Consider the following 17261-nt stretch of genomic DNA (forward strand, 5'->3'; position numbering starts at 1 on the left):
TACATACGCTTCAGGTTACAGACTCTGCAAACCCAGAAACAGTGCTTCAGGTTAAGAACTCTGCTTTAGGATGAGAACAGAAATCATGCTCCGGTGGCACAGCAGCAGACGGAGGCCCCGTTAGCTAAAGTGGTGCTTCAGGTTAAGAGCAGTTTCAGGTTAAGAACGGACCTCCGGAACGAATTACAGTGGTGCCTCGCAAGACAAAAAGAATCCGTTCCGCGATTCTCTTCGTCTAGCGGTTTTTTCGTCTTGCGAAGCAAGCCCATTGATGGCTTAGCGGATTAGCGCTATTAGCGGCTTTTAGCGGCTTATCAGCTTAGTGGATAAGCGGCCTAGCGGCTTAGAAAAAGGGGGGGGGGAGTTGGAAAAACTCGCAAGACATTTCGTCTTGCGAAGCAAGCCCATAGGGAAATTCGTTTTGCGAAGCGCCTCCAAAACGGAAAACCCTTTCATCTAGCGGGTTTTTCGTCTTGCGGGGCACCACTGTAAGTACTTAACCCGAGGTACCACTGTATAGTTTTAGTTTTAACAACTGGCATCTGGTTCAAAATGTGATGGGAGTGGTATTCAGTGATGTGACGGAGGCTGTGAAAACCAGCTTTAACGGCCTACTCCCACCTTGCTACCCCTCCATTATTCCTGTGCTTAGGAAATGTGAAAAATGTAGCAAAAGAACAGCCAATGCCATTTGGGGTTTTCCACTGCAGACATATCCCCGCCTCATTTTAGAACCAAGCACCTGCCTGTTCTTTGCATTCGGGACCTCTTAATCCCCGTAAGAAGCGCTTGTGGTATTGTGTTGGGCCAAAGAACAACGTCAAGAGCAGGAAGTGACTTGCGGGCTCAAGGGCTGGCATCTCTTGGGTGGCAACGTACACAAAACATTATGCCTCTGAATACAAGGTGCAGGGAGCCCCAGGTGGGCAGAACACGGCTGTGCTCATGTCCAGCTTGCAGGGCATCTGGTCGGCTGCTTTGAGAACAGGATGCTGGCCTAAACGGTTCTCCTTTCGCCTGATCCAGCAGTCCAGTCTGAAGTTATTTAAATGCATTCAGCTGCCTTGAAGCAGACAAAAGTGCCATGAATTAGGCAGATCTGTGTGGGACGCCAGGAGGCCAGATCCAGAGATACAGATAGGTATGTTTTGGAATGGTGTGGGGTTGGGAAAATAGAAATCTGGTTGGAACTTGGGTCCAGACACTTGAGAAGCAAGAACGGCTTTCCGGAACTGTTGCTGAGAGAATTTTGAGCAAATGTTTATGCAACAGAAAGCGGAGTCGGTAAACTGCAAAGGTGGTGGAATATCTACCTGTGCTTTGGTTTCCTTTCCACCCCCTCCTCCTCACCGGTTCCCAGGTGTTTACTGTTCTACTTGCTGATCTTAATCACCTTCGTGTGCCCTCTGTCTTTCCTTTTCGTATGACAAGAACAAGATGCCTCTCCCCACCCCTGAAAAAGGCTAAGAAGCCGCTGATTTGTTTTGTTTTATATTTTTGTTTTTTATAATTTTTATTAAGTACAAATTAGAAAACATACATATTTACAACAAAAGAAAATACAAAAGAAAAAGAAAATACATATAACCAAGGAAAAAAATTAGAGAATACTTTGCCTCTTTTCATATTTACAGTTATTTATACCTGTATAAAATGCTATTCACAATAAAGGAGTCAAATGAAAGATAAGATATCAGAAAAAAGAAAAAAAGAACAAATAAAAAAATAAAGAAGTAAAAGAAAAGGATCATAGGTGGAAAATTTTTAAAGTAGATAAGTATTCACTATACATAGCGGTTTCCCATCCATATTTATATTCAATTGTATAATTTCATCTTGTCCTTAACTACCTTAAAAAGTGTTGTTGTTTTTTTAAAAGACTTCCACCGTTTGCCTCACGCGTTTTTAATAATCTGTTCGTCAAATCCTCTGTTCTTCATATTTTCCCTTTGGATTTCCTTAATGTCTCACTTTGTATTTTTTATATTACGCACAAGATTATTCTAAACACAACCAGATTTTTATAGTTGAGCCCTGTTTTGTTTTATCAGCATTTAGCACTTTCAGATACAGTAGTACCTTGGTTTACAACTACAATCCGTTCTGGAGGTCCGGTTGTAAACCAAAACAGGTTGTAACCCAAAGGGTGCTTTTGCCAATGGGGCCTCAATAAAAAAACACACCCAAGGGTTGTAATCCAAAAAAAGGGACACACACTTCCGAGTTTGACATGGTAATCCAAAACAGTTGCAAACCAAAGTACCACTGTATAAGCAGCTTCCCAAAGCAGTTTATAGAAAAAATTTAACTGAGAACCATTAATTAAGGGAACATAGGAAGCTTCCTTGTACAGAGTCCACCTGGCTTCCTACTGAGCTACGCGCTTCCCCAATCGCACTTTCATGTTGTAGAACAGAAGCCCACCATTGAAATCAATACAAATCGAGCCATTTTGAAAGTTGGATGAAACCGTATTCGGACGTGGCCTTGGATTCTTTTAGGTTTAATGTGGAAGGCATGGGGGCGTTGGCGGTTGTAAAAGTTGCCCACGACTCACTTCCATAAAGCGGTGTGCTCAACACACCAGTCTGGTAGACCTTCATCTCTGGGTCGGATGTTAGCATCACATTCTTCCATACCCTTTGTGAGAGGTGAGCCACGGCCGTAGCTGCCTTACCAGTACGTCTGTCCAGCTCAGGATCGATGGGGAGGTTGCTGGTTATGGTGGAACCCAGGCAGACAAAATCATCTCAAGTGTGTGATCACCAGTGCTGATGTTTGGAGCATGGTGACGCCCTGTTGGTCTTCGTCAGGTGATGGTAAGGCTGAACTCCCCGCAGGCAAAATGACTGATGAGCTTCTGTAGAGCTTCCTCTGGGTTCGCTGCCAAAGTTGCATCATCTGCAAATAACATCTCTTAGAAGAGGACATGCCACGTTTTTGTCTTGGTGCAGAAACGTGCCAGATCAGACGACCTGGGTGTGTAGCGTCAATAGGGGAAAAAATGTTTTTAATCTCCTGGCTCGAAACTGCTTCATGCAATTTAAAAAAAAAGAAAGAAAGCTTTTCAAACCTGAAACTCAAGTTACTGAATCTGTAGACAGCTACCCTGGTGCTTGGAACCTGGAATGTGCACCTCTGTATGCCCCATTTTTGCTTTCGCATTTGCACGCTTTTTTCTTTTGAAGTGAACAATCAGTCCCCGAGACCACGTGAAGGCAGCTGACGGAGGTGTAAACCACATCCCTGCCTTTTGTCTCCTAGGCCTGCAGTCCTCCATCGCTCGCTGCCTGCCTACGTTCCTCGTCTGCCCCCTTGTTGCTCCTCCTGAGGCCCAGTGCACAGGGAACTTAAGGCTGCCACCCATCACTGCAAGGTAAAGTCTGCTTTGTGTGTGTGTGTCGGTGACCTTTTAGCTGAGCTGCAAACTTAAAACCCCCAAACTGGGAGGAGAGAGGTGGCGAAGAGAGATGTGTTGATGTTTAGAAGCCGCGAGAATGAAATCAAACCTCCACGTGCAGGGATAGTCTACCTCTGGGTACTGCTGCTGTGACCAAGGAGAGAGGAGGGCCAGTTCTTTCAGACCTGGGAGGTAGGAAGGAAGTTGAGCAGTTGGGGGAGTAGTGCAGGAAAAACAACTTACTGCTTAACTTAAAGAAAACAAAAGAGATCATTGTGGACTTTAGGAAATGTAAATTGAATATTCAGCCACTTATTATTGAGGGGAAGTGCGTGGAACAGGTCTCAGTGTTTTGATTTCTGGGAATGGAGTTGAGAGATGACCTAACCTGGGGAGAAAACAGCAAAGACCTGATGAAGAGAGCACAGCAGAGGTTATATTTTATGAGAATCCTCCAGAAAAACAATCTCTCAAAGGACCTGTTGATGGCATTCTACCATTGCACTGTGGAGAGCGTACTAAGTTATGGTCTGTGTGTGTGGTTTGGGAGCTGCACGGCCAGGGAAAAAACAATGCTATCCAAGGTTGTAAAGACTGCAGAGAGAATTATTGGGTGCACTCTTCCCACCTTGGATCAAATCTATGCTGCCAGGTGCCATAAGAAAGCAGCAGAGATAGCGCAGGATAGTACACACCCCGGAAATGATCTCTTTCAGCTTCTGCCTTCTGGAAGAAGGTATAGGGTTATAAAGGCTAGGACTCGCCGCCTGAGAAACAGTTTCTACGCAAATGCAATTCTGGTACTAAACGCAGCATAAGGGGTCTCTGCAGTATAGTGTATTTTAAAATGGGGTTTTAGAGTTTTTTAAGGGGGTTTTGAATGTTTTATGTAGTTTTGTGGTAGTTTTATGTAGTTTTGTGGTAGTTTTATGTAGTTTTGTGGTAGTTTTATGTAGTTTTTCAATTTCATTGTTCCGCAAGGGACAATGACAATAAAGATATCGTATCGTATTGTAGTAGACCTGTTGTTCACCGGAGATCTTTAGACAGGGGCTGGATGGTCGTCTGTCATTGCACTGCAAACTGGAGCTAGATCATAAGGCCTCCGAGAGCCATCCCAATTCCTAGGAATCTATTCCCTCGTTGTGAGCTTCTCTGATAAGCCTTAGCTGCTCAGTCCCGGATCAACAATTGTGTTTTTCCTCTGTAGCGAGGGAAAGGCCCTCTGAAAACTCTGGCCTCGAATCTGGAGAGTGCCATCAGGCAAGAATGCTTGCAACTCGGGTGCAGCACCCAGTTCCCCAAGTGCAATCTACTACAGTATCTTGAAGCCTGGCGTCAGCGGTAGGCAGGGTTGGGCGTTTGCCTGGGCCCAGATACTGTCGAGAAGCCGCCATGTTCCATGTTACTGTAAACACGTGGCTTGCCACCTGCTGCTGCGCACATTGAATCTTTGGAGTGAACTTTATGGAAGTTCGTAAATCCTTGAGATGGAAGATGCAGCACAGAACCATCTGCCCATATATCGGAAGCTCCTTCCCTTAAGGATATTTTGAGGCTGGCTATAAGTAATGTTAGCCTTTTATAGGAACATAGGAAGCTGCCTTATACTAAGGAGGTCTCGCCTCCAGATTGCCCCTTTTATTGTGCATTATTGATGCTCACAACGCTACAGTGGTACCTCAGGTTACATACGCTTCAGGTTACATACGCTTCAGGCTACTGTCAGCATCGCCCTTGAGCCAGTGTCACCAACTGGACTCATGCACTTCAACCCCGACTGGGCTAGGCGAGCTGGGTAGCACTTCCAGAGACCACCTTTTACACAGGAACAGGTCAAAGTGCTGTGGACTCACAGCTTAGAGTTGTGAGCACCATATTCACTCCAACAAGAAGACAGTCGTCACAGAGCAGAGTATAGCAGAGCATAAACGACTCGGAGAGCAGCTCTGTAGAATATCTTCTTTATTCTATCTACAACTATAATACACAACTATATACAGAGCTAAATGAGGTCTAAACAAAAAATGCTGAACTGCACTGAGTGTCTGCAGCTGCTCTTAGCAGCAACCTTATCTATACACACAATCTCTAACACTCAGTCTCTCTCTCTCCGACACACTGACTGACTGACTCTTTGATGTTAGGCTGGAGCAGAATAAGTAGAGAGCAGAACACTGCCCCTCCTCTCTGGAAAATCACCAGACTCGTCAGCAGATTCTTGGATATGGGAAGGGTGAAATCTCCTCAGCTACATACTCCGCTAACCCAGAAATAGTGCTTCAGGTTAAGAACTTTGCTTCAGGTTGAGAACAGAAATCGTGCTCTGGCGGTACGGCAGCAGCAGGAGGCCCCATTAGCTAAAGTGGTGCTTCAGGTTAAGAACAGTTTCAGGTTAAGTACGGACCTCCGGAACGAATTAAGTACTTAACCCGAGGTACCACTGTATTGGGGTGGGAATCCCACCTTCAACATCGTTCGTGCCTCCAAACATTTTGGGGGCACTCCCACTGCCTCATGCCCAGTCGGTGCATACCCCATAGCTTCCTGCCGAAACTCCGCAACGTCTTACACCGCAAATGTTCCAGTTTATTTTTCTCCTGCTTTCGTTGTGCTATGGCCTCTCCGGACAGCAATAATGTGGCAGCATCCCAGAACGAACTCAGAACCGCCCACCCGCCCCCAGTGTCCCTATTTTCCAGGGACAGTCTCAGATTTGCAGAAGCTGTCCCAGCTGTCTGTCTCTAGAGTCTCCAGCTATAATCCTTGTGGGCTATTTACTTACAGTGGTGCCTCGCAAGATGAAATTAATCCGTTCTGCGAGTCTCTTCGTCTAGCGGTTTTTTCGTCTTGCGAAGCAAGCCCATTGACGGCTTAGCGGATTAGCGCTTTTAGCGGCTTTTAGTGGCTTATCGGCTTAGCGGATAAGCAGATAAGCGGCTTAGCGGCTTAGAAAAAGGGGGGGAAAGGAAAAAAACCCGCAGGAACTCGCAAGACATTTTCGTCTTGCGAAGCAAGCCCATAGGGAAATTCGTTTTGCGAAGTACCTCCAAAACGGAAAACCCTTTCGTCTAGCGGGTTTTCTGTCTTGCGAGGCGTTCGTCTTGCGGGGCACCACTGTATTTAATTGTAATTTCCATAACAAAGGAGACTCTTCATTGGGGTGATGAGCGTGAAGGCGGCCCCCCGCCTCCGTTCTTTAGGACTCTGTTCACCATCTCTCGCCATATAAAGGAGATTGTCTCCATTCAGCACCCTTAAAAACAAACAAACTACAGTTCCCATGATTATATTTCTAGGGGTGGGGGAAATGTGCTTTAAATGTATGGTCCAGCCTATACCAAATTACATTTTGTTGATCATTCTTTGTTCCATCCCATACTTTTTGGTGCATTTACCCTTCACTTTCCAAATCATAAAAGTTCTTTTTTTTTTAAAAAAAAAAAGTGGATTTGTTGCTCCAGAGTGCCCATCAACCCACTTCAAATTTACAAAGCCAAAGTCCCTGTATGTATTTGAACCCCCTCCTGCAAAAGACAGTCTGGAGGCCTCTCCTATTGCAGTGGTACCTCAGGTTACATACGCTTCAGGTTACATATGCTTCAGGTTACAAACTCCGCTAACCCAGAAATAGTACTTCGGGTTAAGAACTTTGCTTCAGGATGAGAACAGAAATTGTGCAGCGGCACAGCGGCATCAGGAGGCCCCATTGGCTAAAGTGGTGCTTCAGGTTAAGAACAGTTTCAGGTTAAGAACAGACCTCCAGAACGAATTAAGTTCTTAACTCGAGGTACCACTGTAGTACCGTATTTTTCGCCCTATAGGACGCACTTTTCCCCCTCCAAAAATGAAGGGGAAATGTGTGTGCGTCCTATGGGGCGAATGCAGGCTTTCGCTGAAGCCTGGAGAGCGAGAGGGGTCAGTGCGCACCGACCCCTCTCGCTCTCCATTCTTCAGGAGAGCCACTGCGCCAGCCCCACAAGGTCGGCGGACAGCGGGAAGGCGGAACGCCGCCATCCCACTGTCTCCCGGTCCCACAAGCGCCTGGGGGGGAAATAATTTTTTTTCTTTATTTCCCCCCAAAAAACTTGGTGCGTCCTATGGGCCGGTGCGTCCTATGGGGCAAAAAATACGGTATATTCCAGCCTGCAAGATACCTTTATCTCTCCCAGTACATACATTCATAAGGAAGTCGCCATGATGCAGTTTGTGTGGCTGCCTGCAGATGGTGCTGTGAACTGTAATGCGATGACAAGCTGGGCTATCAGAGGGCAAGGAGAAGAGAACCAGAGATAGGACGGGCAGCCCAGGCCAGTGAGTGGACGACTGATGAGGTCAAAGGGGAGATGGTGGCTTTTGGCACCTTCAGCCCTCCTTCATTGCAGGGGGCTTGGCCTAGATGGCTCCCTTCCAGCTCTGCAGTTTTATGGTTCTATGTGAGTGGCTTTGGCAAGGGGGTGGGGATGGCAAGCAAAGCGGGCAGGGGCACATCCCATAGCAAATTTAAATTTCCTTACATGAGGAGGAATTGATCCACTGAATTACTTACCGGGCCTCTACTGGAACCATAGAAACCTGCCTTTCTACCAAGCTCAGAACTTTAGTATGGTCAACTCTGACTGGCAGCAGCTCTGCAGGGTTTGGGGATGGACTCTTTTCCCAAATTTACTTGGAGATCCTGCCAGAGCGGGTTGAACCTGGGACCTTCTGCATGCAAACAATAAAATTATTATTTAAAATGTTATTATTCAAGCAGGTGGTCTTGCACTGAGCTGCGATCCCTGCATGGAAGAGTGTTTTGTGGCAAGCACTGAGTGCTGTCCAAACTGTAAGCTGATGTGTCGTTTCACATACCTGGAGCAAAATGGATCTCGGAGGTCTCACTTGCCCCCAAACCCATGAAAACCCGGAGCTCTCCATCTCTTCTCTTACAGATATAGGACGTAATATAATGTTTGAGGATTGGGAAAGATTGGGAAAGAAAGGGCTTAAGTTCACTGCATGCATTGTGTTAAAGGAAAATAGAATGAAAATGATGTATAGATGGTATTTGACTCCTGTTAAATTAGCAAAGATAACGTATTTTTTGTTCTATAAGACTCACTTTTTCCCTCCTAAAAAGTAAGGGGAAATGTGTGTGCGTCTTATGGAGCGAATGCAGGCTGCGCAGCTATCCCAGAAGCCAGAACAGCAAGAGGGATTGCTGTTTTCACTGCGCAGCGATCCCTCTTGCTGTTCTGGCTTCTGAGATTCAGAATATTTTTTTTCCTTGTTTTCCTCCTCCAAAAACTAGGTGCGTCTAGTGGTCTGGTGCATCTTATAGAGCAAAAATACGGTATATCATAACTGTGATCATCTATGTTGGAAATGCAAAGAAAAGGAAGGAACTTTTTACCACATGTGGTGGACCTGCCCTAAGGTGAAAGACTTCTGGGAAAAGATTTATAATGAATTGAACAAAAAAATGTTGAAATATACATTTATAAAGGAACCAGAGGCCTTTCTTCTTGGAATAATTGGTTTGGAATTGCCCAAGAAAGATGTTAAATTATTTTGTATGCCACAACTGCTGCTCGAATTTTACTAGCTAAAAAGTGGAAAACGCAAGAATTACCAACTGTGGAAGAATGGCAGATGAAGATGATGGATTTTTCGGAGCTAGCCGACCTAACCGGAAGAGTCCGTGGCCAGAAGGAGGAGGAGTATCAGGAAGAACGGACAAAATTTAATGATTATTTGGTTATATTTGTTAAGTTAAACTAATCGAAAATAGGTTGCAGGTATTTGATTGGCTTAGGATTTTATATAAATTAAGTGATGAATTAATATGTTTAATCTCGAATTGAAATGATATAAGGATGTTAATTGATTAAGTTAAGTTTATAAGAACTCTGATTTGGAAAACCGTTAAAACGATATGCATTGAAATTCAACCAAGGGGAAGCGAGGAAGTCACTTAACAATGTTAATAAGCGTAATTTTAATAAGGTTATGATTTATGTTTGTTTGTTTGTTTGTTTATAATTTTGTGAAAATCAATTAAAAAAAATGGGGGGGGGGGATGAAAACCTAGAGCTCTGATTCATCTGCCCAACTTTTTCCTCCCATCTACAGAGACGCGTTTGGAAGCCAAACAGGAACCCTAGGAAGCCTTTGACAATGTGGCATTTGTGAGGACCCGTTAACTGTGGGCGCAAAAGATGTCTGAGCCCTTCCTTGGTGCCGGCAGGAGCCCAGTGGAAAAGGACCCTGGGTAAGCAAGCCTTCATGATAGCTCAGGCGGCAGAGCGTGAGACTCTGGGTTTGAGCCCCAGACATAGCTGTCAACCGTCCCTTATTTGGCGGGACAGTCCCTTATCCCAGCGCTGTGTCCCGCTGCTGTCCCTTATTGATGATGTCCCTTAAATTTCCCGGGTTTCAAAGGAAGCAGCTCCTCTCCCTCCCTCTCTGCCGGCCAGGGAGGAGGGAGGCTCCAACTGTGTTGCTTGGCTGCGTTCCTCACCCAATAAGGAGTCTAAGAACAACTGGGAGGTGGAGCTTGCATGCCTTGTGCCGATCAAATCGGCCGCGTTGCCTGGGGACTCGCCTTTGCTCAGCGCTTCCCAGCGGAGAGGTGGTTTTCCTTGCTGCATCCCCTTTGCCGGGTTGCTGTGCTGTGGGAACCACCGCTTGAGGCTTTGTTTGGCTGCTGGCTGGGCTTCTGTCTTTGGCTCGGAGGGGCTCAGAAGTTGAACATACCTGTGCTTGGAAAATCCCTTATATTGGCTGCTGATCCCTTATTTTCAAGGCTGCTGGTCCCTTATTTTCAAATCTGTAAGTTGACACCTATGGCCCCAGACTGGGCAAAAGATTCCTGCGTTGGACTGGATCATTGTTTCCCTAACTTGGATCTCCAGCTGTTTTTGGACTACAGTTCCCATGATCCCTCACCACTGACCCTGCTAGCTAGGGATGGTGGGAGATGTAGTCCATAAACAGCTGGACACCCAAGTTTGAGAAACACTGGACTAGATGGTTCTCATGGTCCCTTCCAACTCTGCAGTTCTAAGGTTCTATGATCTCTGTGTGACGGAGGGAATAGATCTGCTAGCCTCATTGTGGGCCAACCTGGCACCTTCCAGATGCTGTTGGACTACCATTCCCATCATCCCCAGCTAGCATAGCATGATGGGACTTGAAGTCCCACAACATCTGGAGGTGCCAGGGACTGGCAGGATGCTGATCAGCCGCTGGGGGGGTTGAGGAAATGGGGCTGGAGTCTGACTTGTGGGGAGCAGTGATTTGTGGGGAACTGTACCAGCCAGAAGTACCAGACCATAAAGAAGGCTGATCGCTGAAGAATTGATGCTTGTGAATTATGGTGCTGGAGGAGACTCTTGAGAGTCCCATGGACTGCAAGAAGATCAAACCTATCCATTCTGAAGGAAATCAACCCTGAGTGCTCACTGGAAGGACAGATCCTGAAGCTGAGGCTCCAAGACTTTGGCCACCTCATGAGGAGAGAAGACTCCCTGGAAAAGACCCTCATGTTGGGAAAGATGGAGGGCACAAGGAGAAGGGGACGACAGAGGATGAGATGGTGGGACAGTATTCTTGAAGCTACCAGCATGAGTCTGACCAAACTGCGGGAGGCAGTGGAAGACAGGAGTGCCTGGCGTGCTCTGGCCCAGGGGGTCACAAAGAGTTGGACATGACTAAACAACAACAACAACAACAACAGTACCAGCCAGGAGGCAAGAGCTGGAGGCAGGGGAAGCTCCAGAGCTGTTTTTGCAGGCTAGGGCGGGCGAGAGACCTTCATCCTGTTAACTCTTTCCCCACCTCCAATGTCAAGAGCGGTGGACTCGTAATCTGGTGAACCGGGTTCGCTTCCCTGCTCCTCCACATGCAGCTGCTGGGTGACCTTGGGCCAGTCACACTTCTCTGAAGTCTCTCAGCCTCACTCACCTTACAGAGTGTTTCTTGTGAGGGAGGAAGGGAAAGGAGCTGCTTTGAGATTCCTTCGGGTAGTGATAAAGCAGGATATCAAATCCAAACTCTTCTTCTTCTTCTTATACAGCCTACGGCACACCCTGGTGAACGGAAAGTGCGAGAGCCCCATCACCCTTCTGGACCGGCTCTCTGCAACCAGAAGCATTTGGGAGATTCTTGAGAGCCAACCAGAACAAGCCAAGGAGTTGCTGTCAGTACACCCACCTGGGGTAAGCGGCCAGCACGTTTTATTTTTTGAATGGGATGAGTCCAGTGTGGGCAGGTGTATTGGGTGTTTGGGGAGGGGTAGCAGCTCTGACGGGGGACACATCATGCTCCTTCTGGGGTAGTTTTGTCGGAAATCAAAGCCCATATCAGGAAAACTGGCAACTCTCCCAGGCACCCGACATGATTCCCTGTTGACCTCCCTGGCTGCATTCCCCAGCAAGATCCAGGCTAGGTCGCAATAGGCGATCCTTCTCAGCGTGAGAAGAACACACCCCTCTTTCCTGCCCCCTGGCAGGGGAAAGAGATAGACAGAAACGTATCTACATGCCTTTATTTCTGTCTTTGCAGCATTACAAAAAACATGACTGCTCTCTTCAAACTCCAGCAGTCTAGCAACAAACACTTCCTGGACAGGAACAAACGGAAGAGCTCATATTACACTCTGAGCTAATTCCGGTGCTTTGCACTGTGAATTGACTGTCCCTCTGTTTCCCACGGGCAGTCCCAACATTCCCATCATGTTTACTTTTCAAGCTAGCACTTTGCAGCTGCATTGCATCCATATTGTAACAAGTTTGTCCACCTTAGGTCCCTATCCTGCACTCAGATCTCACCTGGGGCTCCCAGAAGCTGTCAGCATGCAACAGCAGCCACACCCTGTGTCAGGGAACTCCCATTGGCTCAGGGGCGAGAGGGGAGAAGCCGGGTGGATTACAGAGAGCCCCCAAAGAACACGGGAAGCAGCACCTCCTCAGCGGAGGAGAGTAACCACGCCTGCAGTGGAGAGGAGCTTCAGGGCTCGGAGGAGGCGAGGCGGTGCCAGGACACCTTGCCTGGGCAAAGCGGGGAGGAGAGAGGTCCCCTGTTACCCACACCCTCCCTGCACAGTAGGCTTCCGCACCGAGAGGGGAGGCGCAGATTGGGCGTCAATAAACTACTCTGCTGGGGAAGGTTTAAGGACTGCCAACTCACAGATTCTGCCACTGAATGAGCCAGCCACGGGAGAGTGGCGCTCTGCACAGAGAAAGTTTATTTTGGCATCGAAAGCAAGGCTTCACAGCCGAGCAGGGAGGCATTTGCCTACTTGCTCTCGAGCAACCCCTTGGTACCTTAACACCCTGGAAACGGCTTCAACCAGCCAGCTAAACCAGGTGTGGGTGGCCGATGGGTCTCAGACCTTCAGGGAGTTAGGGACTTCCCCTGCATGCGAAGACAGGCTCTGGTGGGTTGAGCGGCAAGACCAAGAGTGGGTCCAACGGTCAAGAAGGTGGTTTCTGCCCATGCTATAGAGGGAAGTGAGGGGCAGATGGGGCTCATCCACCTGGGAAAGGAGCCCATCTAGGAGAAGGAAGACTCTGATCCTCAACCTCTGCTGCCTTGTGGGATATCTTCAGGAGAAGAAAAAGTTCAGGAGTACCAAATAGGCCTAGGATTAAATTAGGATTTAAAAATGGGATTGACAACGGTAAAAGTGAATAAATTAGATTATAACCGGAATTATTTTTGGTTAATAATGATATTGGAAAGCTGTAACATACAGATACAAGGAAATTCAGAAGGGAGGGAATAGGGGAAGTCAATAATATGTTTATAAGATTGGAATTTTAAAAGAATTAAGTTTGTTTTCATTATTTGTTTATTCGTTTATTTTTGATGCACTCTTTTTCGTTTTTGTTTGTGTTTGTGATTTTGTTACGTGGTATTTGTTATAATTGTGGAAAACCTAATAAAATTATTTATATTTATATATACAGTGGTACCTCGCAAGACGAATGCCTCGTAAGACGAAAAACTCGCAAAACGAAAGAGTTTTTCGTTTTTTGAGTTGCTTCGCAAGACGGATTTCCCTATGGGCTTGCTTCGGAAGACGGAAACGTCTTGCAAGTTTGTTTCCTTTGTCTTGCAAGTTTGTTTCCTTTTTCTTAAAACCGTGCATTCACTTTGAGGAGCAACTCATAGCACGCGGTGTGGTAGCCTTTTTTGAGGTTTTTGAAGACTTTGGTGATTTTCGAAGCTTTTCCAAAGTCCGTGCTTTGCAAGACGAAAAAACTCGCAGAACGAATTAATTTCGTCTTGCAAGGTACCACTGTACTGTGTTCTGTGAAGTTTGACCAAACTGCGGGAGGCAGTGGAAGACAGGCGTGCCTGGCGTGCTCTGGTCCAGGGAGTCACGAAGAGTCAGACACGACTAAACGACTAAACAAATGACCCATTTAAAGTGGCACGGCACCGCTTTAAACGTAGAGTATAGATGGCAGGGGGCATGGAACCCATATCACCTGGAAGCTGCCAACTCCCATTGGTCCTAGCATCTTACGGTCATACTGGCTGGGGCTGATGGGAGTTGTAGTCCAAAGCACGGGGCGGGGGGGGGTTGTGCGCCATGTTAGGGAAGGCTGCCACTGGACACTGAAGCGGCAGCAGCAGCAAAGTTGCTCCTTGTCACCTTCTTGCAGATGCAGTCACAAATGTTGCTGGTGGTTTCCTCTTTCCTGCTTAAAGGGGAAGGGAAGGAGGTGGGGGGGTGGGTCTTGCTTCATTGACTGTGCTATCCAGAGGCAAACAGATTTCTCATCTCCTTTCTCTCTCAATCTCTCTCCCCTCCTCCTGCCCCCTTTCCTTTTCCTTCTGCGGTCAGACGTTCATTATCGCTGGAAATGCAGCTGGAGGGTCCAGGCAGCTCTTCCTACGAACACAGGAAAACAGGAGTGTCTGCTCTTTCTCTATCCAGGACAACGGCGCAGGTGAGTTGGTTCGGTCCCTCTGAGGGTCTTCTGTATTTGACCTGTGCTGAACCACAGATTCATTTGTTCCCAGGGTCTGGTGCTTTGGGGCTAAACTGGAGTTCCTGGAGGCGGTTGGAGGATGGATGGCGGCTAACAGATTGAGGTTGAATCCTGACAAGACAGAAGTACTGTTTTGGGGGGCACGGGGGGGGGCTGGTGTTGGGGATTCCCTGGTCCTGAATGGGGTAACTGTGCCTCTGAAGGACCAGGTGAGCAGCCTGGGAGTCATTTTGGACTCACAGCTGTCCATGGAGGCACAGGTTAATTCTGTGTCCAGGGCAGCTGTCTACCAGCTCCATCTGGTACGCAGGCTGAGACCCTACCTGCCCACAGACTGTCTCGCCAGAGTGGTGCATGCTCTGGTTATCTCCCGCTTGGACTACTGCAATGAGCAATACATGGGGCTACCTTTGAAGGTGACCCGGAAACTGCAATTAATCCAGAATGCAGCAGCTAGACTGGTGACTGGGAGTGGCCGCCGGGACCACATAACACTGGTCCTGAGAGATCTGCATTGGCTTCCAGTACATTTCTGAGCACAATTCAAAGTGTTGGTGCTGACCTTTAAAGCCCTAAATGGCCTCGGTCCTGTATACCTGAAGGAGCGTCTCCACCCCCATCATTCTGCCTGGACACTGAGATCCAGCGCCAAGGGCCTTCTGGCGGTTTCCTCATTGCGAGAAGCCAAGTTACAGGGAACCAGGGAGAGGGCCTTCTCGGTAGTGGCACCCGCCCTGTGGAACGCCCTCCCTTCAGATGTGAAGGAAATAAGCAGCTATCCTATCTTCAAAAGACATCTGAAGGCAGCCCTGTTTAGGGAAGTTTTTAATATTTAATGCTGTACTGTTTTTAACACTTGATTGGGAGCTGCCCAGAGTGGCTGGGGAGACTCAGCCAGATGGGCGGGGTATAAATAATATATTATTATTATTAATGCTAGACCATGTGTGCTTTCCTGGGAGCTGGGCAGAGGGGGAGAAGGCTGATTTTCAAATTAATAGCACCTGCACATTTTGCCTTCTGACCTGGGAACTGTTGCCAGCCAGTGCCAGCAATACTGAACTTGATGGACCCCAAGGCCTGACTCACTGTAAATCATCGCCCTACATTCCCAAGTCCTCGATCCGAGAATCGTACGTGCTTGAACCTTTGCTCCTCCCTCCTTGCTATACCAGCGTCACTGTTCCCCGCCTGGAAATCCACCCCCCCTTGCTCTAACCTTTAGACCCCACTCCCTTCCTCTAAATTAGGCATCTCCTATTATTCATCCTCGGTGGGTTTTGCAACACAATTTAATAGAATCATAGAATCCTAGAGTTGGAAGAGACCACAAGGGCCATCGAGTCCAACCCCCTGCCAAGCAGGAAACACCATCAGAGCACTCCTGACATATGGTTGTCAAGCCTCTGCTTAAAGACCTCCAAAGAAGGAGACTCCACCACACTCCTTGGCAGCAAATTCCACTGTCGAACAGCTCTTACTGTCAGGAAGTTCTTCCTAATGTTTAGGTGGAATCTTCTTTCTTGTAGTTTGGATCCATTGCTCCGTGTCCGCTTCTCTGGAGCAGCAGAAAACAACCTTTCTCCCTCCTCTATGTGACATCCTTTTATATATTTGAACATGGCTATCATATCACCCCTTAACCTCCTCTTCTCCAGGCTAAACAGGCCCAGCTCCCTTAGCCGTTCCTCATAAGGCATCGTTTCCAGGCCTTTGACCATTTTGGTTGCCCTCCTCTGGACACGTTCCAGTTTGTCAGTGTCCTTCTTGAACTGTGGTGCCCAGAACTGGACACAGTACTCCAGGTGAGGTCTGACCAGAGCAGAATACAGTGGCACTATTACTTCCCTTGATCTAGATGCTATACTCCCAGCCCAGATGCAGCCCAGAATTGCATTGGCTTTTTTAGCTGCCGCATCACACTGTTGGCTCATGTCAAGTTTGTGGTCAACCAAGACTCCTAGATCCTTTTCACATGTACTGCTCTCAAGCCAGGTGTCACCCATCTTGTATTTGTGCCTCTCGTTTTTTTTGTCCAAGTGCAATACTTTACATTTCTCCCTGTTAAAATTCATCTTGTTTGTTTTGGCCCAGTTCTCTAATCTGTCAAGGTCGTTTTGAAGTGTGATCCTGTCCTCTGGGGTGTTAGCCACCCCTCCCAGTTTGGTGTCATCTGCAAATTTGATCAGGATGCCCTTGAGTCCATCATCCAAGTCGTTGATAAAGATGTTGAATAAGACCGGGCCCAAGACAGAACCCTGTGGCACCCCACTAGTCACTCTTCACCAGGATGAAGAGGAACCATTGATGAGCACCCTTTGGGTTCGGTCAGTCAGCCAGTTACAAATCCACTGCTTAAAAGGGGAAATGGTTTGGAGACGCTTAGAAAGGCTGGTCTCTGCAGGTTGCAGGTCTCTCACGAAATGGGGGTCTCCCTTCAGTCTTGTGGTGGGGCTAAGGGTTAACTATCTGCCCCCCAAACACTTTTTTGGGATCTCTGACTGAGCTGCTCCTTTATCAACTGCCTCCTGAGAAACGCCACCTTCCTATTTTATAAGCCCAGCCGCAGGTGAGAAACTCTTATTGAATGTGTGGGTAGAGGTTTTCTTGTTGCTTCCAAGGATCCCAGCATCTGTGCTTCCCTCCTACCCCTTTAACCCCACAACGACCCTGTGAGATAGGCTGGATGCCCATACTGGAGTTTACTATGTGCATTCATTCCCATTTAATTCGCACAGTCCACAGGACGTCGCCCTCAAACGACACCAAACTCTATGCTGTCTTCCTGTAAATTCAAGGTTTGCCCAATACGGGGGGTGGGGGGGAGTAATCCAATAAGCTGGGGAAAATTGGGCTGCAAACCACACTCCACTCGA

The 17261-nt window shown here is 47.5% G+C and overlaps 1 protein-coding gene across 1 annotated transcript in view; it reads left to right on the forward strand.

The window, feature by feature from the left end:
• The first annotated feature begins 599 nt into the window (after positions 1–599).
• The window catches only part of RINL (Ras and Rab interactor like), a 47247-nt gene continuing 30585 nt past the window's right edge, over positions 600–17261 (forward strand). The window contains exons 1-5 of the mRNA XM_083753752.1: positions 600–1141; positions 3265–3376; positions 9515–9653; positions 11460–11601; positions 14238–14343. Coding sequence (XP_083609878.1) covers positions 9601–9653; positions 11460–11601; positions 14238–14343 — 301 coding nt within the window. The 5' untranslated portion in view covers positions 600–1141; positions 3265–3376; positions 9515–9600. The remainder of the gene's footprint in view (positions 1142–3264; positions 3377–9514; positions 9654–11459; positions 11602–14237; positions 14344–17261) is intronic.

The sequence above is a fragment of the Podarcis gaigeae genome, assembly GCF_964106915.1.
Source record: "Podarcis gaigeae genome assembly, chromosome: 8".
Taxonomy (NCBI): Eukaryota; Metazoa; Chordata; class Lepidosauria; order Squamata; family Lacertidae; genus Podarcis; species Podarcis gaigeae.